Below are 27,434 nucleotides of genomic sequence, written 5' to 3'. Positions count from 1 at the left end.
AATTTTTAAGCCCTTAAACTAAGAAACAGTGAAGTAAAACATTTTAAAACCTTTAATATCTACAACACCCTGAAATATAAAAATGAAACTCCAGAAACTACATCTTATGAATCCACCAAATAAAAGAAACAACGCATGATCCATAAATATTTATTTAAACATTTCACATTTCAAATAAATGCAAATGATTTACCACCTCTACACATAACACATGGATATATGGATTGTTTAGTCTGTGGTAAAGCCACATAGTTAGCTTATTTATTTAAAAAGGATCAAACACTACTTTTTTATTTTTATGTATTTTTTTTTTACAAACAGCAGTCTGAGAAAGTTCATCAAAGATCAAACTCTTGTTATTAATGTAACATTTCTTAATAATAATAATAATAATAATAATAATAATAATAATAATTTGATTGGATTGCTTGCAACGTAAATTAACTAGCCATGTCTGAGACTAATGAAATTTACTACACTGTAGTTTTGGCCGTCTATTTTAAACCTATTTCCAGTGGCCTAAGGCACAGGAATATTCTTATACTTTACAGGAAAGTTTATACTTTACAGACTGCACAGATGGATCCATGCAGAGGCTTTAATAACAATGATATTCAATATCTGTGCTGTAAGGTGCAACAGTTGACCTGTTTATGTTATTATTTGACCTAGAAGTAAAGGTTAAAAATTGCGCAAGTGTTCAAAGCAGGTAGATTTTACCCTCAAACCCTTTATATGCCCTTTGTGCGTTAAATCGCTATGAACAAAATATCTCAAAGACATTGCACTATTAATATTGGGGCAATACTTTGGGTGTGCATCGAATGATCTCAATTGTTCATTTACAATAAGAAACAAAATGCATTACATTATGAGGGCGCATCTCTACAGCTCAATGAAAGTGCTTTTCACTACAAAACAAACACGTCGGTTCAAACTTTGAGATTGTGCTCAAAATTAAAGTTTGATGATAACAAGGGTTATCATGTTCCAGCCATCGGATACCTTTGACCACACAAATGCTTTCTTCAAAAGAAACAAAATCATGTAACAGAATAATAATAATAATAATAAAGTGAAATAATAAAAGTTAAGTTAAATCAATCAGGAAAAACTTAAAGGTAAATAAAACGAAGGAATGGGTATAAGTGGGGTACTATTAATCCTAATTGAAAAGAGTGAGTTTGACGAGTTCTCAGAGAAGAGTGTCGTCAGTGCAGCCTCCTTCCAGACCATAGCGAAACTCTTGCAGGTTGGAAACCCCATAGAAATGAATGAAGGCCGCTGCCACCACTAGCACATGAAATATCTGGTGCGAGTGAAACTGAGAGAAAAAAAGACAAGCCAGAAGGGTAATGGTTATATTACACACTACTCAGATCTGTTATTATGGTGCAAATCTAAAACCAAAATCGCTTTCCCTTACCCAAATATCACACTTGCCGGGGAAGTAGCGCTCTGGGATTCTTGCAGCATACAATCCAGCGCCGGTGATGTACATGGCGCCCATTAAATAGAACCAGCCCATCTGTCCAACAGTAGTGGCCTTGACGAAACCCTCCTCGATGGTGAAGTGCATGGTGGGGACAATACCACTCAATCCAAGACCCATGAAAACTCCTAACAATAACAACAATGTTATACAAGGGGAGAATCAATGTCTTGCACACAGTTTTAGCTCAATCTTACTCTGTGACTAAAAAGGGCCCCAATGAGAGTGTGCATACCAATGTGCAAAATGGCAGATGTGAAAAAAAAACAAAAAACAAAAATGACACTGTGGTAAAAACATCTTCACATGCCTGGAGCTGCTAAAGTTACAGTAAACATGACTTTGTGGCACTCAAGCACAAACGTCCTAGACAAGCACACAGTCCTAATGACGAAGAAGATATTATCAAGGCAAGATGAATGTGGAGCTGTATGATAAACACGACAGCAACTACGAAAATGTTGACAAGAGGGAGCTATTTGTTGCATTCCAAATGAGATATCTTGCCCTCTAAAGGGTACTTCAAAGTGAAAAATTCATGTCAACCATATTGAAGTGGCATTCCAAACCGAAGTGATCAAAACCGGCCACTTCGAAGGGCCCTATGGAATGAAGAAGTTTGAAAAATACAACTGATGGACACTTTGGGAAATTCTCCTGTAAGCAGGAAAGCTTTTTTTTGTCACACACTGCACTCAATTTGGAAGGGCTCATCTCTATGCTCTAGGCCCTTTAGAGAGACCATCCGAAAAGATTAGGGCATAGGAATGAGCCCTTTGAGATGAGATTGGAATCCACCCATCATGTGGAGCAGGGGTCCCCAATCTCGTTCCTGGAGGTCCGGTGCCCTGCAGGGTTTAGCTCCAACTTGCCTCAACACACCTGCCTGGGTGTTTCAAGTATACCTAGTAAGACCTTGATTAGCTTGTTCAGGTGTGTTTGATTAGGGTTGAAGCTAAAATCTGCAGGACACCGGACCTCCAGGTACAAGTTTGGTGACCCCTGATGTAGAGCGTAGGTCCCAAACTCAACTCCTAGAGAGCCGCAGCTCTGCACAGTTTTGCTCCAAACCTGATCAAACACAGCTGATGCAACTAATGAAGGCGTTTATGACTCTTAAACACCTCGATAATTTGGATCAGCTGTGCTTGACAGGGTTGGAGCAAAACTGTGCAGAGCTGCGGCTCTCTAGGAGATGAGTTTGAGACCTATGATGTAGAGGGATTGCAGATCATCTTCTCTCATGTGACAAGCAAGTGTCAGAAGATTTAAGTTCCACAGCGCCACCTTGTGTACTAGGGTGTCTTTGTTTTTCCATTAAGTGCCATCTAATGTCAAGGAGTGATTTTGGTGATTCACTCTGTTCCTCACCAGTGAAAATTGCCTCGGTATGACTGCCAAAAAATGCTGATGATAATCATGAACAAAAATGGTTCTAGTGTGCACGAGCCTTAAGTGATAAAGACAGGTGTGAATTGAAACCTAATATACATCTATGCGCTATTACTTCAAATCAGGATGACGATTTGGCAAAAGCTGCGATTATCATTCACACTGCTCTGTGATCACTAGTAAATCTGCTGAGATTGGGGAAATATGCCACAAAGAAGAGACAAGGTCGGGAAATCAAATAGATGAGAAGATTTAACTGCTTTTACTTATTCACCGTGACTAATAAACACGACTAAGGAATCATCATGAACAATTTTCATCGATTTCCGGATCACAACAATTAGAGGTTTTTGCACACTAAATCCGAAATATTTCAACTGTAATTTTTCCTCCTGTTGCGTCAATCAAATTCGAAACTTTCATCCATCATACGAATTTGGGTTTGGGTGACCCAATGGCGCAGTAGGTAGTGCTGTTGCCTCAAGTTTGCTTGTTCTCCCTGAGTTTGCGTGGGTTTCCTCCAGGAACTCCGGTTTCCCCCACAGTCCAAAGACATGTGGTTCAGGTGAATTGGGTAGGCTAAATTGTCCATAGTGTATGAGTGTGTGTGTTTCCCAGAGATGGGTTGCGGCTGGAAGGGCAGCTGCGTAAAAACATGCTGGATAAGTTGGCAGTTCATTCTGCTGTGCATTATTCCCTCGATTAATAAAGGGACTAAGCCGAAAAGAAAATGAATGAATGAATTTTTTTCTCGTTTTTTTGCAATAAAAAATGTTTGAGAAGTGGTTTGATAGTTTAGAGCCACCATACAAGCAAACGGCAAAATACCGTATGCCATCATTTGACCAGCACAGATCACTTTATGACAAACACAGAGCATATATTAATATAAAGACAGAATCTGGCGGACAAAAAAAAAAAAAAACCTTCAGTTTTGCAACAGATTAAAGTAATTGCTTCTCCATCTGAAAGCAGCTGCTGGAGATTTACAGTGACTACAGAGCCCATTTTACTGCTTAAATGCACATGAATATAACTTTCGATTAACCGGCCTGCTCTTCATTATGGCAAATATGTCATTGCCCACCTGCTCTAGTGGGCCTGTGTCGTGGAGTGGAGAAACGGTCCCACTGGGCAACGATTATAGCGGCGATGCCCAACACACAGACGATTGTGAGGTAGATGAGACGCGGCTGAGGAGAGCAGTAGAACGAGTAGTAAAGCCAAGGTACAAAAGAGCCCATGATCAGCAGAGCAATGCCGGAGTAGTCCAGTCTGAGAAAGAGCAAACATGAAAAACAAAGAGATAAATGAAGCTTTCTGACATGAAATAATGCACATAATAACAAGGGACCTTTTCATTAGCCTGTTATGGCACGTTTAACGGTCATCATAATCTTAAATCCTTGAAAGTTTTTAATATTTAGATTTTTTAAAAAGAACATTTATGTATGTGTTATATCATCTGTGCATCAAATTACAGAAAAAGAATTACCGCTTATGTGAGATGTTTTTAATGCTGTGTCTATAGGGCTGAGAGTAAATTTGACATTATTCTCTCTCTCTAACTGTGGTTATCAGTCTCACACTATTTTGTTATTTTTCTGAAAGTCTTTATAACACTATTGTGGAGTTTTTCTTTTATTATTTCAACAAATAGGACTGTAAAAAATTATTTGTTGTTCTCTCCCATTCCCTGCGCTTAGTTTACCCAACTACGACGTCTTCCGCTCCTGAGAAACCCGGAAATGTGTAAAGGTTCTAGAGAGTAAACTTACTTGGAGAAAGTGCGTGAGACTTTCTCAGAATGGCAGTAGACAGTGTGAAATAACCAGGAGAAGCTGAGGCACAGCACTGCACCTAAGAAGAACATCCCGAACACCACTTTCTCCTGCAACGGGGCCATGAAGTACATATTGGGCCTCAGCATGGTAAGTGTGCCCAGGCACAAAAATAAGATTAACCCTGGGGAAATAAATACAAATAATGGTTAATATAGTGATGCTCCTTTTTTTTGTTTTAATATTAACATTTCTAAAAATGTGAACAGTTCACACAAACACTGTGGCTTGAATCCACACATTTCATAATGAATTTAATTTGTAGGATTGAAAATAATAATAATTTTATACTTGCATTTTTAAATGAACAAATTAACGATGCCTTTCTAATATTTGAACTGGTTTCAGCCATTTATTTTCTAGAATATATCAGAATATATATATTTCTCTTTTTATTTCAGTTATAGTACTTAACCAAAATTAAGCAACATTTAAAAAAATTTCTGTTTTTTTATTTCATTTTATTTTATTAAAAAAAAACAACTATTTAAATAATTTTAGTCAACAATACGTATTTAGATTAGACTTTTAATATTCAACATGACCATTTCAATGTGGTCATGTCATTGGCCCATGATCATTTCCTTTACCTTATCAAACTATTTCATAAGTGTAAAAAGAGGCAGTTCAATCATAACATAATGTTAAAACAGATATAATAACATTATTTATCAATATGTGCCTCTTTTTGGATTCTCAGAAGCTTTAGAAATTTATAATCTAAAACAGGAAATACATTGGGACTATTGCTTTACTTTACATCCCTCAAAATGGTCTATAAGGATACTTGCTTAATTTGACCATGGATGCTTTTTCACTGACACTATTATACAATAGGTTGTTTGCACATGACGTCATTGATAAGGCGCGAAATACAGATACAGAGCAGGAAGTGATTCTTCTACATAGGAATTGCTATCCGAAAATGAAAATGTTTCTGTTTTATGTTGTTTATAATTGTTTAAATCTGCCAAAATAAGAAATGCAAACAGCTTTTATAGACTTCCAAAAGTTTTCTCATAAAGGTGGGAAAGTTAAAGAAACTAGATGAAAAACTGAGGAAGTGGTGGCATGTAATCAACATTTTTGTGTACTTTTTTTAAATGCGAAAATTGGTTTGACAGCACAAATAAAGATTAAAAACAGACCTAGCTATATGTGTGTATAAATATGTTATACATGTGTTGTATAAAAATCAGATACAAACACTACACTTATGCAATATCTAGGTGAATATAAATAACGTACCCTGCCATGTAATGAAATATCAGTATTGTTTTGCAGTAATCCAAGTCTTAACTGGCATTCGGCTAAACAAACACTCGTAAACATAACAGTGAGATGTGCAGCAGATGTGAATGTTTGTTGATGGTAAGTTCATCGACAGAACAAAAAAGAAATGCAACCCTTGTGACAAAACTAGACGGTTATTATTGTGGAGCACTTCTTTTCCCCCTTACAAAAATAAATAATAATGTAGACTACGCATCCATGATTTTGTTTGCTTTCATCTGTTATTTGGTGATGTCCGCATGGGGAAAACTACAGTAATTTATAATAAACATTTTTTAAACCACATAGTAAAGAGTATAATGTGTACAACTCTTTGATCATGAATGCTACAGCATACTGTAGCATAGTAAACTGATAAACTGTAATAAATCTATTTTTCTATTTATAACTCCTTTGAAATATAGTCTAAATCGCAAAAATATAGACTTTCTGCCCTGAATTTTGCACGTCACCAAAAACGTGATTGAAAACAACCTATTATATTGCCTTTTACAACCTTTTTAATCTAAATGACTAATTATTTTTGTTATTTATTATGATAAAAATGCATCATACATCACCTCAAGTAAACGTTTAACACGATCTTGCAAGCTCTCAAAATTAGAGTGGTGTTTATTTCTTGTAATGGATCTGCTGCATAATTGATGCACTAAATATATGCATGAGGTGTACAAAAGCCACTATTCTCTGTGACGGCTCAACGCTGTAACCTCAACCTTACCCAACAAATGAGTCCAGATATTCCCGGTCTCTGTGTGGATCCTGAAAATGCTCCCAAAGCAGGCACGGAAGGAGGGCATGGGGGGCCGGTGACCGTGCAGGAGGTAGTCGTTGTCTTTTAGCCACTCTGGCAGAACGTGAAAGGGAATGACCCTCCAACGCCCTTCCCAAACCTGTAGAACACACATTCAGCATTACTACATGTTTTGTACACCTTTTCCAAACACATATTTACATTACACACATAAGAATAAATGGAGGTCAATGGGGTCCAAAAAGTTGCCCTTCCAAACCTATTTACAAAAAGAGTTTTAACTGTTTTTGTCTACATTGTAGGTGCCACTGGGGTCCGAAACAACAATGAACTCCATAAACTCCTTTCATGTCTTTTGTCGTGCCCTTTCAAATCTACATTGTTCCACAAAACACGAAAAAAAAAGATATTCTGAAGAATGTTTTAGCATTTTCTGTCCATTTAATTAAAGTCAATGGGTTCAAAACAATACTGATAAGCCTATTTCAAAGACTGTGATGCATGTTTCAAGTTAGTAACATTGTAAATCTAAACTAGGGCTGCACAATAGATCATTTAAGCATCGATATTCCAATAGCTATGTTTCAATCAAAACTGCAAATGAACTTTATGCACAAAACTGGATTATCGCATAAAAGACATCGAAAAAAGCAGTGTTTCCATCCAATGAGTCAAAGCAAACAAAATCGTCACTTCCTGATTAACTGGCGCCAAATATCAACAGTAAAAACTGAATTTGCTGCAGTATGAGAAGCTGCATCAATCTTTTCTTCATCTAATAAATGATTTGCACCTCAGAAGGCAACCCTGACACGCAGTGATCACGCGGTGGTGTTTGAAGGTGTCAGACGCGGAGCACAGACGCTCTTGATTCTGGAGGTCATTAATAATATAATAACACTTATACTTAAACGGTAAGGCGTTTTAGAATGACCAAAACAACATTTCAGATGTTTTACTGTGCAGTCAGCCTGCTGGTTTGTCCATTTACACACATTTTTATCATCACATGATCTCTTATAACAAAATCACACTGGAGTTTGTGCAGTAAAAGTGTTTCCATCGTAGTTTATGCGCATCTTTTCTTATCGAATAACAAGTTTATCCTACTAAAAAACTACTTTTTAATGCGCATTTTAAAAATTTATGCGCATCATGGCGTTTCCATCAACCGTTTTTTTATGCGCATATGCAAAATGCACATAACAATAGGTGGATGGAAACATAGCTACTGTGATCCTTCGCAATAGTCACATCACGAGTTGAGTTTGTATTATAATTTATCATTTGCATGTCTTTTTGATGCCTGTGATTGTATAATGATTTTAAAACCATTCAGGTATAAGTAATTGTACCATTTGTGACTTTAACAATACATTTTTATCATTCCGTTACTGTACTTGAATACTGTTAAACTTGGAAACGATAAAACACTACTTCAATCGTATCTTTTTCTTGACTTTATTTATAGATTGTGATGCATGAAAATACTCACAACATGTGCAAATACAGAAATGCACTGCAAATAGCACAGACCACAGCGAAAATGTGTCTATTTCCTAATAGAGACATTAAGTTATCTGATGATATTGTATTCATATCGCAATATAGAAACATATCGCAATGATAGATTTTTCCAATATCATGCAGCCCTATAGTAAACCTTTTAATATTCATGTACATTTACACCACTACATTTGTGTTTTAACATGGAATAAATTTACAAAAATTTCCTAACACAACTACTGTTTGTTTTTATTTCTCTTATAATTGTTTCTTTTATTCCTGTTTATGTAAAGCACTTTGAATTGCCACTGTGTATGAAATGTGCTATATAAATAAACTTGCCTTGCCTTGCCTTGCCTTACTGAGTGAGTGAAGGCAAATTGAATCCTTTTCTTTTGATACCGCTGTAATCAATCACTTGATCATTTTTTCTTTTTTCAAAAAGTAATTTTTTGAAATAATAGAGCAAAAAGGAACAAATAAAGAAATAAAATGTTGTATTTTCCATTTACCAATATAAAAAAATGTGCCAACTATGATAACTCCACTATATATTCACACTTGGTCCTCTTAATTTGTTTGGTTCAGACCAAAATAAACAAAATTATACATTGGGTCCTGATTCGCTTAGCATTCACAATGCCATTTTTATTTTATTTTTTTAGGGGTTTTCATCTTTATTGTGATAGGACAGTGGAGATTTAGAGACAGGAAAGTATGGGGAGCAGAGATAGGGGAGAGGTCGGCAAAGGACCTCGAGCAGGGAATCGAACTTGGGTCGCCGTGAACACCTGGGTGCCATGTGTCGAAGCACTAACCACAAGGCTATTGGCGCCACAATGCCATTTTTAAGGTAATATACAAAATTAAACAAACAAAGCTGTTATGAAACACATTTTGCCAGTACTAAACTGTAATAATTGTGGTAAGACAATACATGAATGTTAAAGCACATTTTTGGTCACATTGTTTCTCATAATGTCCTGTTTTTGTTTGTTTAGGCGTGTCTAATCTGTAGGAATACACCGATCGATCGGCCAGAGATCGGTATCAGCCGATAATCACATTTTATGACTCGACTTGTACTCGCCAATCTGGCCGCTCTCATGAACCGATCACAGGTGTATCACACTTAAGAGGAAAAATGTGCTTTATGCATTATACAGCTTGAAGCATCAGAATCGGTACTTGGTATCAGCCCATCACCATAACAAGAAATCGGTACTTGGTATCGGCTGCAAAAATCCTGATCGGAGCATCCCTACTGTTTGTCTGAAAGTGTGGCTTACTTTCTTCAATGATCTCAGCCTGCTTGTTTGATGCGTACCAAGGTTGGGATTGAAGCAAATAAACAGCACATAAACTCCACTAAAGAGTTACTCCACCAGAGTTTGTTTCAATCAAACCAAACCTGCCAAGTGAACACACAATTAGGCCCAAGTCTCAATTCTATTTTTGTACCCCCTTGAAACAAAGTTTGACCCTTCAGGAAATCCCTGAAGGCATACATCATTGGGGTAAGAACTGGGTAAGGGGAAGAGCTTAGGGGTAGAATTCAAAAATGAAGAATAAATGGTGATAGAAGTGTGATCGTGATCTTCATTAAAGTGGCTGACATCCCCACCTTATGCACAAACTCCTCCATCTTCTCCATTGCGTGGTGAGCCTGCAGTGGCAGCGTCAGAACTTCTCCGACTTCTTCATCCTCCTCTTCATCATCAGCAAGAGCGCCGGCTCCCTGTTGACACAATCAGAACTCAAAAATGCATCTGCATTTTTTATTCTGCTGTCTGGCATTGAATATGAAAGACTTTGTAATGCATTCAGATTAATAATTGCGTGGCTTGCCTCTGACTGGAGTCCTTTGGCTCCCATGGGGCCATTTTCTTCCAGCAGGGGCCCGAGTTCCATCAGCTCCACGTCGGCTGGAACGTGGCATTCCTCCGTGACCCGGCAGTCTGCATGACTGGCAGACCTGATTTGGCCTGACATCAGTAGACTGCCCTGTGACCCGTCCCAGACCTCTGAAGCCTCCACTTCAGTTCACTGTGAGCCAAAAGTTACATATTCAATCAAAACAACACACTTCATTGCCAAAGTCAAGACATGACAACAGCAGTGAAGCGGAACAACAGAGAGACGGCTTACCTCTAGCAGGAGCTTTGAACACAGGCAGGTCTAAACCAGCCTCCTGATGTTTGCCTCTCTATGAAATTGCATTCAGTCTTGGAAAAAACAACAACATGGAATCAGTATCTCAGTCCACAAGGCTAATACGATCATACTGTGTGTGCGTTTCAAAACCTAGAGAAGGAGTGTGCGACAGTGCATTTTAACAAGGAATTTTCGGAATCAAATTCAACCCGTTCAGTCAAAAATATTTACTGAAACTGAGGTACCACAAATGTTCTGCTTTGGCTTTGTTCTACATTTGTTGACAAAACTGGAAGGAGAAGGAGACAACGTTATGTATTGAATGTAACCAAAGTCCCTTTAAGGCAAGTCATTTCACTCAGCGCCATCTTTAAAACACGTCTCGGGCAGTATGCTCGGGTATTCTGTTTGAATAGGGAAACATTAAATTCTTCAAAACTACATGCAAAGCTTACGACTGAATTTCCTATTAGGAATCACCAATAAAATTAAACAAAAAGTGTCTGTTTGGTTTTATTTCTAAACATTCAAATCACACAAAACCTGCAGAAACTCACGTCTTGTCCGAGCCCCTCCTCCTGAGTATCGTCAGTCCATAGCAATTGATGATTGGCTGCTGTACTAGAAGGCGGACTTTATTCACCATTTAGCGATCGACGATTTGCCCCTGTACTAGAGGGTGGGGTTTATTCGCCATATTGACTGATACACTTTTCCCCATTCAAAACAATACGAGTGACCAAATTTATGTAACCAAGGACTATAAAATACGAAAAGGGACTTTGATATAACTCACTGTTAAGTTTTTTGTTGAACTAAATCAGTCTTTAAGACATCATTCTTGCCCATGTCATATTAATTAACATGTTAAAAAACATACAGTGATTTTTTTTATTTTCATTTTAACTTTTTTTTAATAGATTCCTTGCACAGCGAATGGTTTCGACTCTCAAGAAAGGTTTGTTTGTGGTTTCGAAATGACATTCGACAATGTTAGCTTGCGCATAGTTAAATCAACAATTACAATTTTATTATAGATGACATAAAGACGCACCCTATGGGACATTCTACCAGAAACTTACATTATCTGTCCCTGATATAAAATCATAAATACAGCGAAAAAAAAGTATTTAATCCCAAATCTTTTTAAAATGGACTGAAGCTTGATTTCTGTGAGTTGCTCTGTAAAGGAATATGTCATTCATTTGGTTCTTAGATTTCTTTTCTTCTTTATTTCTACTGTGAAATTGTTGAAAAGCGAAAAATCTAAAATATTTATTAATTATTATAACACTTTTTTTGATTCCCCTGTTAATTCTTAATGTAGAAGATTCTTGATGTAGAAATGCTGTATACTTTGCTTTTTGTATTTAATTTTTTTATCAGTGTTATATTTGTTTTTTTAACGTTTCACTCTGTGTTGTATGTTTGTTCCTGATTTTTTTTTAAATCATTTGACGAGGGAGAAGCTGACAGTGATCAAAGATGTGTTCTATCATTGAATTGTATGACTTTATACTGTTTTTTTTTTATTAAGTGAAAATGTTTCTGGTAGAATGTCAATTATACTGACACTGAGGAGAAGAAACCAATGAATTAACTCCTTATTTTGGTTTATGTGGACACACAAGTATTCTCATAGCTTCAGTGGTTCAATCAGAACATTGTGAAGTCACATGGAATGTTATGAGGATGTTCTTTTATTCTATTGACAGGACTTTGAAAGAATATGAACCATTGCTGTCTATGGAGGATGAGGGAAAATCTCAGACTTCATGTAAAGTATCTTATTCTGAAGACAAAGGTCTTCAGGGTTTCTGCAGATTTCTTCAAATCAAATTCAAGACTTTTAAAGACCATTATGAATGAAATTATAGACTGTTACAGGGCTAAACACTAAGGCTTTTTCTAATGGTTCTAACGGTTACATCTGTAAATAGTTTTTGTATTAATGGAAGATCATGTAAAGGGATGTGTTGATTTAGTTTTCTTTCCCCGAGTAGGGAATAGAATTAGGAGAATTTGCTGTAAAAATGTCTAACAACTGTTTTGAGTTGTATCTCTTTGCAACAAAAAGCTTAAATATATATTCATATACAATATAGTTTTGTAGATGAATTATTGGTGATTGGGTGTTGGCCAGATTGGGTAGCTTTACATGGCCATAGGAAATTTAAGACCTGTTTAAAATGATTTAAGACATTCAACACAACATTTTAGTGAATTTAAGACTTTTTAAGGCATAAAAATTCGTTTTTGAAATTTTAGACATTTTAAGACCCTAAGGAATACCCTGGTCTTGTGGGATTGGAATGACATGGGGGGAATTAATTAATAACAATATTAATTATTATGGTGAACTAACCCTTTAAACTCACATCCTGAGACTTGCCTGGAGGTCGGAACCATTCATATTAATATTAAGTCTTAATTTTGTTTTGCCTTCAAAAGGTTTTTTTTTTTTTTACTCTGAAAGTTTTTGTAGCTCTGACTTGCATTGTATGATTCACGTTTAGGCTTAAAAATATTTAATGTTCGACTGAAAACAAACAAAGACACCTCCATATTGGATGTCTTGAGGGTGCGTAAAATAACAGCATTTATCTTTTTATTTTGGGTGAATTATTTCTTTAATAAATCAATTAAATAAACGACACATTGACTGATTAATTTGCACATTTTTGTGAACCAATTTTAAAGATTCGAGTCACTGTCTGTGACGAATCAACATCCTCACCACTAATGCGAATCAAAGGTTTGATCGCACATATAATCCCAAAACCACCGTCTAGAGGAGCAGATCAGTAGATTTCGAAATAAACCCGTTATAATTGACATAGGTGTCTGTATGAGGTGGCATCAAAACAGCTCATAACCATGACTAACGGTAATTAGCCAGTTGGCTAACATGGGGGGGCTTTAAATTTTACAGGACGAGCAGCAAAAACACCGGTACACGTCACGAACAACACTTATAACATACATACATAGCAATGCAATAACAACAGCTATGTTATTCGCAAAATAGCCCTAACGACGATTAATTATTCAGTGCGTAATGTAAAAAGCCTAAAGCTGTTGTGTTAAAACAGGTTAGCACTGAGACACAGAAACCGCTGCGTACCGCTAAACTACTGTCTGGATGCGTTTACAACTACATTATCACATTTTTGCCGTTGCATTGAAATAATGATACATTTCATCGTGCAGACGCTTACCTGATATCCAGATCTGCTGTTATAGAAATGTGATCTCTTCCGGATGGCCACCAAACACCAGCAGGATGGAGAAATAAAGAGTTGAAAGCTGCTGTATGTCAGACGGCGAGTTCAAACTGGCTCTCTGTTGTCTTTGAAATAACACGCGGTGGCGCCGCCCGCTGGACAACTGCGGTGCTGCACAGTGTTTGCTAACCCCCCCATAGCGCTCTTTAGGGGCACTAACCCATTTATTTAGTGGTGTTCGTCCAAATTTAGAGCTGTAATCGCCAGTAGGTGATTTATTTTAATGTGAAGGACCTAGTAGTTCAGTTTGAAGAGGCGACGAAAATACTGTAGCGCGTTTGTGTGACGGTCACATTTATGAGGCACGTGCTGACAGGCTTTAGGATGATAAAAAAAAAAACACTATCAGTCTTTCAAGATGGAGTATTTTTGTGTTTAACCAGCTGGCCTTCACTGACAATCTCCTATAATCCCAAATCCTCACCCTAGCCAGTCTTTATAATCTCAGTCAATGCAAATGTGAACATCTCACAACCAAAACATCCATAAAATACTCAGATTTCAGAGCGGAAAAAAGCCAGTTGCAAGTGAAAATGGTTGTTTAATATGTTTAATAATGATCTCTTTTTTTATATTTCCGTAAATACATTTTATATAAAACAACTTCACTGCTTCTTAGATTGAAATACAAGTCAGTTTTTATAATATCAATGCAAACGTGAGCAAATCACAACCAAAACAAAACTCTTATTTGGCCACACAGAAGAAGAAAATAAAGCAAGATCCCGGTGGAAACACTTTAATAAGCTTTTACTTTAGTGCATTTCATACAAAACAACTGTGTTGCTTTTTAAATTTAAATATGATTACATGACAAACATATGGAGTACAACATGCATACAAAAATACTCCAGTGACAGCATATAACAATGTGCACATACAACAAATATGAACTTACAGCTCACATATAGGCACATGAATATAATATTCAGCATTAAACCAGAAAGCAGCACTGGTGCCTTTTTAAGTGCGTTTGTTTTTGTAGTATCAGAATTTTATCACGAGCCACAATGGTGAATATAAAGCCTGAGGAGACAGCAGATCATCTATGTATCGTATTACTGAATTAAAGACTTTTAATATGAAGAACCAATTACCTTTGGACAGTCTAGCACTTAAACATTTAATATGTATTATATACTGTCCATAAAAGGGAGATTCGCTTTGTAAGATCAGATTTGTAATGCCAAATAGAATTGTGCGCAACTCAGTATCTTTGGAGTAATTTGTGGCCTCGCCCTAAACATAGAGAACGGCCTAATAGGCGAAGCGCTGGCTCTGTCTGTAGCCCAGCTTGTCCAGGTTTGGATTACAGGCAAACTGGATCATAGGAGGTGGACCACACATGAGGATCATAGAGTCATCACTGGGTGGGGGAAGATGGTCCTGAATCATCTCAGCGCTGATGAAGCCCTGACTGTACTCCCAATCTGCAAGTCAATACAGGTGGATGTCAAATGTCTATTTGAAAAAACCCACTTCAAGTTCAATTATGTACTGGTTAAATAAAAAAAATATATACATGTACTGTTACATTCAGAATAGATTTTAAAGTATTATTACTTGTCTATAAATCACTAAATGGCCAAGGACCTCAATACATTATAGATATGCTCACTGAATACAAACCTAACAGATCACTCAGATCTTTAGGATCATATAAACTGGAAATTCCAAGAGTTCAGTTAAAGCAGGGTGAATCAGCCTTCAGCTACTGCGCCCCTATTGCTGAATCAGCTTCCAGAAATGATCAGATGTGCTCCAACATTAGGCACATTCAAATCAAGACTGAATTCAAATCTGTTGAGCTGTGCCTTTACTGAATGAGCACTGTGCTACGTCCGACAGATCGCACTATCATGTCTTTCTTTTTTCTTTCATTCTTTCATGTTTTTTTTTAGCTTGAAGCGCATTTTTAGCACTATTGGCCACCGTAGTTTTGCCATAACAGAAACAATTTACATTTTAGAATGCAAATTAATTACTTTTAACTGTAGTAAGATTTTTTCAATGTCAAAGACTGGTTGTATGAGACCTTTGTCAGTAACAATGATAAAAAATAACTGCAAACCTCTGTACGACTATCCATACCAAACTATACTATATTCTGTGTTATATTCTCTGTCTCATACCTGCCGGAGCTCGGTCTACGGTGAACCAGAGTTTGAAGCGATCAGAATGCCTGGCCTGAATCTCCTCCAGCTCATCCTTCAGCAGAATGTCCTTCTCAGTCTGGAAGGCAGACAAGAGGTAAACAGATTCATCATGTTATTTAACCTGTCTGGACATTTCTATTAACAAGTGTTGAACTGCGTCTGCTCTGAGCACTCATGTTATAGACCCAGCTTAAGACCACTTCGGATCACTGATGAATATGCATTTCAATGGATTAGGTTTAAACAGCCCATTTTATAATCATTTGTTTATAAACAACTGACTCCATCATGCTCTTAAAGCGAAAATGGAGTGCCTTGGAATGTGCAGCTTTGATTGATGCGAGACGTAAAGTAAAACATTAAGACAGGATGGGACATATAGAAAAGCTCCCCCTCCCTTAAAAAAAGCCATAGCGTATTTAGATTACAGCTCGGCCAGCCAGAGTCATTGAGCAAAAGCACATCTGACTCATGACAGCCTCAATCTAATAGTTATATTGAGTTGTCTAACCTTTCCTCCAATTCAAAATACAGACTACAGTGTGGAATTCTAATGGCTGCATTAGATTTTGTGATCTGCATTGACTCATTTATATGATCGTTGCAGAGTCCTGGCTTTTTGAGTGTCCTTTGAATAATAAACATGGAGGAGTTCAGATTAACATGTTGTCTGGTACTGATTAGAATTTTTCTTACATATGCAAGTGTTTAGATAAGCCCTCTTGGTTTTCTATTTACTTTCAGTGCATCTTGTAAAGGGAAAAGACACTTATGATACCAAAGAGCATCTAATTGATCACAAGACTTGATAACAATCTGCAGAGTGATATCACAGAGTGATGTGTCGATCCATATTGGTGGAAGTGAGAAACTTCAAGGTTTGAACGTTTTTGTTTTAAAATGTGAGATTAGTCATTATTTTGGATCATTTTAGCTTATATTAATTTTGATATTATATTAAAGCTTTAAGAGTTAATTTTTTAATTATTTTTATTGGCCACGCTTTACAATAAGGTTCATTAGTTAATGTTAATTAATGCATTTACTAACATGAACAAACAATGATGTTAGTTAAACGTTAGTTAATGAAAATACAGTTGTTCATTGTTAGTTCATGTTAACTCACGGCGGTGCATTAACTAATGTTAACAAGCATGGACTTGGATGTTAATAATGCAAGTAAATGTTCAATTATGATTAATAAATGCTGTACAAGAGTTGTTCATGAGTAGTTCATGTTAGTAAATGCATTAACTAATGAACCTTATTGTAAAGTGTTACCTGTATACAGGTATAATTTACATAATCTCTCACACAGAAAGAGACTTACAGATCTTGCAAATGCTTTGTATTTTCTTCCCTATAACAACAACTTTAAACAGTAAAATGGGGAGCTACACATCCTTTAGAAGATTTCCTTTAAAGTAGAAAAGATATATAATTAGACACAAAATATTACATTTAAAAGTAACAATTCAAGAAAAATATGAGCATATTGGTGAAATATCCTCAATCCATTTACTCCAAATTAGAAAAACGTATTTAGTCTGAGTTCTTATTGAAAAAGATCATTTTTCCATGACATACAGTATATAGTGTGCACTGCATCAATCCATTCTTCAACTGTAGAGGACTCTAATTTGAACAATTGTTTTGTAATTACTTTTTTACTAGCTGCCAGAAGAATAAATAACAGTTTCCTTTCTTTATTAATCCATCAATCTAAATTGATATTAGCTAAATATAAAGATTCACAAGTGAAAGAAATCTCTACTTCAAAAATGGCGTCTAAATGTATTTTAATCTCTTTCCAGTATGGTGTTAATGTCTGACAATCCCAAAAAACATGATCGTGATTAGCTATTTTCCCCACACATTCTCCAGCAGCTAGTGCCCTAAAAAGTTCACTCACCCACTAATTAAAATTCTGCTATTATTATTCACCCTCATGTCATTCTAATCCTCTGAGACCTTTGTTCATCTTTAAAACACAAATTACAATATTTTAGATGAAATGCAAGATCTTTCTCGACCTTCATAGACAACAAGGGTCCTGAGTTCAAAGTCCAGAAAGGGAACCAAAAACATTGTCAAAACAGTTCATGTGCCTGTAATCATATGATGCTTCGAAAACACTTTTGTGTGGCAAAATACAAACAAAAACAAATAAACCCTGTTAATACAACGTTGTTTGTCTATATCTTCTCTCCCGCATCAGGTCAGGATGTGCTTTTCTATGGGCAATAGTGACAAAGGTGAGCTGGAAAAGTCATACTTAAGTTTTTTGAGTGTTCTAGGAGCTTCGTATGATTACAGTTGAAGCACCGAAGTAACATAGAATGTTTTGTCAATGTTATTAGTTTCTTTTCCTAGACTCTCATGACTACTGCTGTCCATGGAGATCCAAAAAGCTCTTGGATTTCATCTAAAATATTGTTATTTGTGCTCTGAAGATGAATGAATTTCTCTGGGGGGAGGACTGTTTTAAAAGTCTAACATATTGATAATAAGGGTGCTTTCACACCTGTAGATCGATTGTTTTGTTCCAAAAACAGGCATTAAAATAGTTACAATGTTGCTCTTTGTTATTGATGCGGTTTGCTTTCACACGGCAAAGTTTCTAAACAGACCAAAACAGCTAAAACAAGTCACGTGCAAGTTAACTCTCATCACATTGGTCAGAGTCCCACGGTTTATGAGTCCCGCTCAGCTGTCATGCGTCTTTATTTTAATTTATGCGCAATAAGACATTATAAGCAAAAGCCGTGCTTTAATTTTGAACGGTGACACCCACAGACATCATCACCAAATATAAATCAGAGGCAAGGCTTTCTCAAACAGAGCCGTTGGCTAGAATTATGCATTATAGGCTTTACATTAAAGAGAGAGATAACAGATAAACCCAGACTGCAGTTCGGTTAATTTTCCTAACTGATAAACAGCTCTCGTTAATAGGTCAGCATGCTTTCACTTTAATATTCGACATGAAACACACATTTACCGGTAGGAATGATGACTTCCAGCCCTACTCATAATTCTCTCTTCATATTGCATATCTATACTATAATACACTGTGATATAGCCTGGTTCGTTGGATCAATTGTGGTGAGAAAGCAAAGTGATCTGCTCCAGAGTTAGTTACAATCAACCTAAGACCACCTCATTCAGGCGAACTCAGACCGATTGTGTTGTGGTGGATCAGAGCGTGATTGTTGGATTCACATATGCCAAACAAACCACACTAACTGGGGAAATGCGCCAGGTTCCAAAACAAAAGTCTAAGTGTGAAAGCACCCAAAATCTATTTTTAGGTGGACTTTAAAAGGAATAGCTCACCCAAAAATCTAAATTCTGTCATTACACATACACATGTGTACACATACACAAGTCTAACAGAACACTGACCTGATTGGCAAACAACAGGCTGCACGTAGTCCTGTCATTTGGGTTCTTGGTGATGTCACGAATCAGCTGCAACATTGGCGTAATGCCTACACATGGAGGAGAATCAATGTCTTCATTGATCATACAGCTTCAATAATGAGGCGAAAGACTCTGTACCTGTTCCTCCAGCTATAAGACCCAGAGATTTTACAGTCTTGGTCTCTGCAGGGGCCTTCTTATCGGCCTGTATATCCAAGCGACCTGTTGGGTGGAGATGTAGACACAGGCGTCACACCTAACTGTGTAAATACTTCAATTAAGGGCAAATATTGACAGTGAATTTGCAGTCAGACCTGCGCCCTTGTACTCCAGCAATCCTCCTGGTCCTCTGAAGTCAATCACATCTCCGATCCGCAAGCTCTCCAGGTACTGGGACATCTTTCCCCCTTCAGGAAACTTTGGGTGCACATCCCTAAAATAAATCTGCAGAGGAACATATACATCAGTTCTGTTACTACAATCTAAAACCCCAGGAGCTTTTAAAAGAAATATAGACCTTCACGACTAGGTCAACGAATCCTTTGTCATCATCGCTGGACACTGGTGTGTAAGGACGCACAATCAGATTCCCATCAATCCTGGCAGAGAGATAAACATGCTTGCCTTGAGAGAGAAACACAGGGAGAAAGAGGATAATTAATATTCCATACGCACCCCAGTGTTTGCATTAAGTTCCTGTTTACAGCAGGTATGAGACCACCAGTGGAGACAGACTGAATGAGGCTCAAAACATGTTTCGATTCGGTCTAATTTTGTGATATCCAGTTTGATCTGCTGTTGTTACCTTTGTGATTGTTATGCTTACTAAAGCTGCATTTATTTGATCATAACTATAAACAATATCAGGAAAATTTCTGATTTTATTTTTAAGAATTGTGTTAGCATTCTTTTTAGAATTGTGTTGGTTTTAGAATTCTGATTTAACATTTTAGAATTCTTTGTAGAATTATATTTGTATTAAAATTCTGAGCTTTCATATTAGATTTCCATCATAATTTATAATTCTATGTTTATATTTGACAATTCTGAGTTCATATCTTAGAATTCCTTTTTTAGCTCTGTGTCTGTTTTATAATTGTGTGTTTACATTTTATATTTCTTTTATAATTTAATTCTGTTTTTATTTTAGAATTCTGAGTTCATATTGTGTTTGTTTACATTAGTTTATATTTTAAAATGATTTTTGTAGAATTCTGAGTTGATATTTTTCTACTTTAGAATTGTCTTTAATTTGTAATTCTTAAACATGTAAGTTTATGTTTTAGAATTCTCTGTATAATGCTGAATTTTGAGTTTATATTTTAGAAATCAGTTTATTTTTTAATCTTTTAATATATTACAATTCTAACATCACATTTTAGTTGTACGTGTTTATATTTTAGAATTCTATGTTCATATTTTAGAATTCCTTTTAGAATTCTGTTTATATTTTATAATTCCGAGTTTACATTTCCAGATTTCTATTATTATTTATAATTCTCTGATTTTATTTTTGAATTATGAGTTTATATTTTAGAGTTCTTTGCAATTTAATTCCCTCTTTTAATTTTAGAATGATGAGTTCATATTTTAGAATTGTTTTTAGAATTGTGTTGGTTTCATGATTCTGAGTTTACATTTTAGAATTCTTTTTTAGAATTCTGAGTTTATAATGTAGAAATCAGTTTCTTTTATATGTAAAATTCTAACTTCACATTTTAGATGTGTTTATATTTTACAATTCTGCGTTCATATTTTAAAATTCCTTCTAGAAATCTGTGTTTATGTTATATAATTGTGAGTTTAATTTTGGATTTCTATTATTATTTATAATTCTCCGATTTTATTTTTGAATTCTGAGTTCATACTTTAGATTTATTTCAAATATAACACTGTTTTTATTTTAGAATTATGATTTCATATTGTAGATTTCTATTAGAATTGTTTATGTTTCATGATTCTGAGTTTACATTTTAGAATTCTACTTTAGAATAGTCTATAATTTGGAATTCTGAGTTTATATTTTAAAAATTGGTTTCTTTTAAACTTTTTTTAAAATGTAAAAATTCTAATTGTACATTTTAGACTTAGGCATTTGTATTTTACTTAATTCATATTTTAGAATTCCTTTCAGTATTATGTGTTTATTCTACAATTCTCTTTAAAATGTTGAATTCTGAGTTTATATTTTAGAAATCGGTTTCTTCTTTGTTTAATAAATTCTCTCTTTACATTTGAGATTTATGCGTTTATATTTTAAAATCATGTTGAGTTAATATTCATGCTCTCTGGACGACATTTACACCTGTATTTAATGCCTGTGATTACGCTCAAGTAAATGAGTATGATTAAACAAGCTGCTTTTCGAGTCCTAAGCTCATTTATCATTTAGCACACAGTTCTTATCCAAAGCCGCCTACACGACAGGACAGGTGTGGGATTTCAGCACATTCAGACCAAACCCTGCCACCTTTGTATTAGTAGCAGAGAAACAATCAACCCACCAGACTACTCACCTACTGGTAATCCCAAAACATGCTCTGGACTAGGCAGGGCGAACCGAAACCTCCGGGTATCATGACTTATGATCTGTAGGAAAAGAAAAAAAAGTTGATTTGTTAGTAAATCTAAACTGTATCAAAATAAGACATAGTAAGACAGAGCCAATACCTCTTTGTCTACAAGTCGCAACTTGTATTTTTCAGAAGGATCAATTAGTGTTATGAGTACTTTCCTCTTCCTGTTGAAGTAATAATAACCCAGCAGCCCAGCTGTTGACACCAGCACCACTCCAACCGTCACTGCTACTGTGGTGGACTAGAATACACATGTTCATATCAGCACATAAATGAAATGCTGAAAATCTATTAACAATTTAATAGATATTCAGCCCATGTTGTTGTGAACACTATATCACAATAAAAGCTTAAAAGAGTAAAATAAATAAATAATAATAAAATAATAAAAAATAAAATTAATTAATAAATAATTGAATTAATGAAATATGAAGTATTTTAAACATTAATTTACATTATTAAACTTAATTACGTTTAATTAATTAATGATTGACCAAAATACATTGAATAAACACAAACACGAAGTAATATAATAAAAATAAAGTACATAAAATAAAGTAAATACTTAAAAATATTAAACTGACACGCACAATAAAACACAATAATCAGAACACAATTCTCTGTAATGCAAACATCTGCTCAGACAAAATACAAACGTCACAAACAGATATTTCCACAAATGTGACCATGCATCAATATATATTAATCACAGCATTTTATAATATTAGAACTGTTAAGATTTATTATTAACCAAAATAATTATTCAAAACTATTTTTAATTTTTCAAAGTATAAATTAAATCCTGGTACAAACATTTTAGGATTGTGGTTCCTCGAGCAAGAATGATCAAACTTGGGGATGAACAGACAGGCAGATTGAAAACAGACAGGAAACAGATTGCACATGCAGATCATAGTACTTTAAAATATCTCAGCATAATGTCAGAAGCCACAGGTAATAAAGGGTTAGTTCACTCAAAAATGAAAATTCTCGCATGAATTACTCACCTTTGACTGTTATTAATTGCCACCTAGAGACCTTTGTTCATCTTTGGGACACAAATTAGGAAATCTTAGACGAAATCCTTACCCAGAAAAACACCAAAGGAACTTCCTCAAATCTGACCATACATAACTTGAACAGTGGTTCAGTCGGAATATTATGAAGCTACGAGAACACCTTTGTGTGCAAAAATAATGACTTTATTCAACGGTTTTTAAATATAGGGCCATGTGACCAAGAGCAACATTCATAAACAGCGCAGTGATCCTGTGAATGTGTGCGCTACACTGGCATCTGCGCATATACAGTATGCAGCATTCTCGTAGCTAAACTGTGCATTTACACTGAAGGCGGCGAGAGCGTCAAAGTTTGCTCTGGCGACAATGCCGTCTGCTTTCACTGCTCTGCCAGAGAGAGTGTAAATATTCGCTACATTGATGTCTACTTTTAAAGGGGCCGTTGCAGCATATCAGCAAATCAGTTATTTTCCCGCATAAAAAACATGCAGTCTAGCATGAAAATGTTATGCGCTTTTCATCAAATTCATTTAACTAGTTGTTGCGTGCTACATTGTGATTGCTTGCTGCTGAACCGCGTCAGAGCTCATTACCATAGAATTGACTTGATTTCAACTCTCCTCAACGGCCACATCAGCGAAGACGCGCCATGCCGCTCCTCGCCCCTGGCTCCCATTGAAAATGAATGACTTCTGGCTACTTTGACGCTCTCGTCGCCTTCGGTGTGAACGCGCAGTAATACTCTGAACCACTGACAGTGATGGCCAGTTTTGAGGATGTTGATTGGTACTGTTCTTGAGTCAGGACTCAGGAGCATTGCTGTCTTTAGGGGATGAGGGAGCTCTTGGATTTCACCTAAAATATAACATTTGTGTTCTGAAGATGAACGAAGGTCTCAGGGGTTTGGAAAGACATGAAGGTGAGTGATCAATAGCAGAATTTTATTTTTGAGTAAACTAACACTCAACACTTTTTGTTTCTGTTGTATGTTTTTAAATATCACAAAAGTTGCTGCTTTAAATTTTATGAGTCAAAAGAAGATCTAGTTTAAATGTTTTGCTTGAGAAAAAAAAAATCATATTGAATGTCCTGGGCGAGCAATTTTTCGTTTAATAGGGTAAGCTCCAGGGTGCGAATTACAGGGGCGAGGGGGGATTGACCCCCCGAATTAACGCTTGATCAAAACAAGATGGGGGGGTGGTATCAGTTGTTAAATACTGAGAAATATTTCTCACTAATTTGTATTTTAAATAATAATTGTAATAAATAAAACAATAGATAATATAAATATGCATTTGACCACCCCTACAACGGTTCAAAACATTATCAATGCGTCAATCTGAAAGTGACAGATCTAGAGCACCGTGTTCACAAGACTTCTGTATTCCCAAGACTTTGTTTTCTCATAAATTAGGTGTTTGTATCTAGATTTATTCTGAAAATAAAATCAAATTAGACGCATAGTTTGTAGTTTAACCTACAGTAACATCTGAAAGAGCTAATCAGAGAATACCGTAGGTCAGAATACACTAAATATCAAAACGCTGAGAATTTAATTACGTTTTTATTAATTAACTAGATGTAATTAAAAATAAACAGATAAATGACTGAAGCATGCATTACACAAACTAACCGAAACAGTTGACCTGATCGTCAATCTCCAGTTCGCACACTGGTAAATTCTACCTTTAAAGTTAAACAACATTAACAATGCTAACAAAAATATTAAATATAATTGATCACCAAAGCAACCTAATAGAAATGAGTAATTAATAAACGCTAATAAAGGGCGTTAACTGATTAGAACAAGCGTCAGTCAGAAAATGACCAAGATCCTCTGCTGTTAACCGCTTAAATGAATCATCTGTATTTCCTAAAATAAACTCTGACGCTTCTGCTATGGTATGCCAAAGCAGACAAGATTATTCAGCCCATTACTGCACAAATACAAAAGACTTAATAGCATATCTTCAGTTTAATGGCATGACAAGTCAATATGCTGTGCGCTGCTGATAAACGGATACAGAACGCTGTCAAACAAACTTGGTCAAATGCCAAAGCAGTAAGTTTCCAGGTGCGTATGTGTCTGAATAATAGTAGATAGGTTCAATTAAACTTTAGTGTTGCTCTGTAAACCTTTATGGCTTACCATCGCGTAGCTCATGACGAGGGATCGACTCCTACAAGCGTCGGTCAGAGTGAATCTTCAGACTAAACATTTATTTTGTCGACACACCCATGAACATGCAGACGCACAGCTGTGTTGGAGGAAAACCACGACGCGTAGTCATTGCGCAGAAAAAAGCTGGGAGAATGCGTCGCGTTCTGCGTATTCCTATCCACATTACTATGATATCTAATGCATGGCGTCTCTCTCAGCACCCGGAAAACATTTACACCACACTGAAATAAAAGTCCTCTAATTTACATTTGTCCGGTTTCATTGATTACATGAAATGAGATTCGTATTAATTTTGAACTACATTTAGATAAAAAAAAATCGTCTTCAAATTCAGAAACATGGTTTACAAAAGAATTTAGTCTTTCTATTTAGTTGAATATCAACGCTAAACAACATAATACATACAAAATCGATTTCATTGATTCATTTTGCTTCAGCTTTGTCGCCACAGTGAAATGAACCGCCAACTATTCCGGCTTATGTTGTACACAGTGGATTCCCTTCCAGCTGCAACCCTGTACTGAGAAACACCCATACAATCTCATTCACACACATTCATACACTTCGGCCAATTTTGTTCATCCAATTCACCTATAGAGCATGTCTTTGGACTGTGGGGGAAACCGGAGCACCCGAAACCCATGCAAACAGGGGGAGAACATGCAAACTCCACACAGAAATGCCAACTCAAACCGGCGACCTTCTTGCTGTAAGGTGACAGTTACTCAACCACTGAGTAACTGCCGCCCCAAAGTTGCTTTAGAAAATCAAGTGATTTTCTTGATCATTAAATAACAAATACTCTATTGCTACTTGTAGAATAATTTGTAATAAGGTAATAATAAGGTAATTTGCAAAACTTTAGTAACTTACATCTGCATTTTTATACATTTTGGAATCAAACTACATTTCGTTTAGATTACACAAAATTAGACATAATCAGTTATTACTAAGTACTGAATATACAATATAAATACTTTCTATAATCAATATAAAATATAGTTTTTAAAAACGTTTTCAAAATTATTTTTTTTATAAATGTGCAAAAAATCAAATATAAAAAAACCAGAACAACTAAATGTTTAAAGTTGAATTAAAATAAAAAAAAATTACCTCTGAAAGTCAAGGTCAACTTTATTTATATAGCACCTTAAAACAACATGAATGTTGACCAAAGTGCTTCACAAACATGACAACAATAATAAGCCATTTGAGAGACAGGACAATATACGCTGCAATAACATTTAAAAACATAATCTGTACAGTCAATGAGTCCTAAAAAAAAAATTTCTATAAATAAGGCCAGAGAGAAGAGGTAGTTTTTGACAGATTTTTAAAAACACAATGTAGATGAAGCTCTAATTTCTAAAGGTAATGTGTTCCAAAGCTTTGGAGCATAGACAGAGAAGGCTCTGTCTCCTTTTGTTTCAAGTGGGATTTAGAAACAATTAGCAGGAGCTCAGCAGAAGACATAATGGATCTTGGGGGAGAATACACACTTAAGTTCAGATATATAGGCCGGGGCAAGACTTTGTAGAGCTTTGTGGAAAGAGCTTTCCTCTAAATTCTTTGTCTAGAAATGTAATTTATTTATGAATAAAATTTGTAATTTTGAACTAGATTTAGACTTTTTAAAAATTCATTTGTCTCCAAATTCAGAAACAGAATTGACATGGTCATTCTATTTAGTTGAATATTGACGCTAAACAACATAACATCGTTTTATAAAAGGAAATGCTTTTTAAAAATGTGAACAATCATTAAATAATTTATAAGATAATAATTTGTGATAAAATAATTAGCAAAACAGTAACTGTAACCTGCATTTTAAAATTGAAGTACAAAATTTTGAAATCAAACTACATAATTCAGATTACATGTAACCAATTTTCACATTGCACTGAATATACAATATAAATAGTTTTTATAATGAATATAAAGTCCAGTTTTAAAAAGAGCAACAGTTCACACATCTTTAAAATATATAACAAAACAACAACTGTTTCAAGAGTTCCCACTTAGATATGCTTGGCGTATAAAGCAGGTTTGGCATGCTGTCCCGGGAGAGAACCCCGAGCTCGGAGATATTTGAGCCCGGTCGATAAGCATATCAGGAGATCCGAGATCAGGTAGGTCCCGAGAGCTCCCCTTTAGAAAAGGGAGGAAAAGGAGGAGATGGGGTGGAAGGGGGGATTCTTCCAAACGAAGATAGAACAGTAGGGAGAAAATGATCCATTTATAGTAAACTAGGATCACTCTGATTGGATTATTACTGATTACAGATGAGTGGCCAGACGTGCTCAATCATATCACGTGCTCCTCTCAAAATTAGTTTATGAAACTTCACTTAATAATGAACTGT

General features: G+C 35.7%; 2 protein-coding genes across 2 annotated transcripts; both read right to left on the bottom strand.

Moving 5' to 3' along the window:
- Nucleotides 1–134: 134 nt before the first annotated feature.
- On the bottom strand, nt 135–13,771 carry adipor1a (adiponectin receptor 1a). The gene is made up of 9 exons (XM_056468490.1): nt 13,651–13,771; nt 10,427–10,503; nt 10,127–10,324; nt 9,903–10,016; nt 6,740–6,911; nt 4,663–4,849; nt 3,972–4,159; nt 1,427–1,620; nt 135–1,324 (listed from the first exon to the last, which is right to left on the bottom strand). The coding sequence occupies exons 3-9, from the start codon at nt 10,268–10,270 to the stop codon at nt 1,196–1,198; spliced, it is 1,128 nt and encodes a 375-aa protein (XP_056324465.1). The 5' UTR covers nt 10,271–10,324; nt 10,427–10,503; nt 13,651–13,771; the 3' UTR covers nt 135–1,195.
- Nucleotides 13,772–14,250: 479 nt separating this feature from the next.
- LOC130237495 (NADH-cytochrome b5 reductase 3) lies at nt 14,251–25,150 on the bottom strand. The gene is made up of 9 exons (XM_056468439.1): nt 25,040–25,150; nt 21,966–22,112; nt 21,812–21,884; nt 19,813–19,919; nt 19,610–19,739; nt 19,434–19,517; nt 19,278–19,363; nt 15,849–15,948; nt 14,251–15,146 (listed from the first exon to the last, which is right to left on the bottom strand). The coding sequence occupies exons 1-9, from the start codon at nt 25,052–25,054 to the stop codon at nt 14,974–14,976; spliced, it is 915 nt and encodes a 304-aa protein (XP_056324414.1). The 5' UTR covers nt 25,055–25,150; the 3' UTR covers nt 14,251–14,973.
- Between the last annotated feature and the right edge of the window lie 2,284 nt (nt 25,151–27,434).

This window comes from Danio aesculapii, chromosome 11 (assembly GCF_903798145.1).
Source record: "Danio aesculapii chromosome 11, fDanAes4.1, whole genome shotgun sequence".
Classification (NCBI taxonomy): Eukaryota; Metazoa; Chordata; class Actinopteri; order Cypriniformes; family Danionidae; genus Danio; species Danio aesculapii.
This window is presented reverse-complemented; position numbering and strand designations above follow the sequence as displayed.

Coding starts and splice junctions, on each gene's coding strand:
- adipor1a (XM_056468490.1), bottom strand. CDS start 10,270: ATGTCAGGCCAAATCAGGTCTGCCAGTCATGCAGACTGCCGGGTCACG. Junction 10,017..10,126: donor CCAAAGGACTCCAGTCAGAG/GCAAGCCACGCA, acceptor TTGTGTCAACAG/GGAGCCGGCGCTCTTGCTGA. Junction 6,912..9,902: donor TGGAGGAGTTTGTGCATAAG/GTGGGGATGTCA, acceptor TGTGTTCTACAG/GTTTGGGAAGGGCGTTGGAG.
- LOC130237495 (XM_056468439.1), bottom strand. Junction 19,740..19,812: donor TCGTTGACCTAGTCGTGAAG/GTCTATATTTCT, acceptor GTTCCTCTGCAG/ATTTATTTTAGGGATGTGCA. Junction 19,518..19,609: donor GCTGGAGTACAAGGGCGCAG/GTCTGACTGCAA, acceptor TCCACCCAACAG/GTCGCTTGGATATACAGGCC.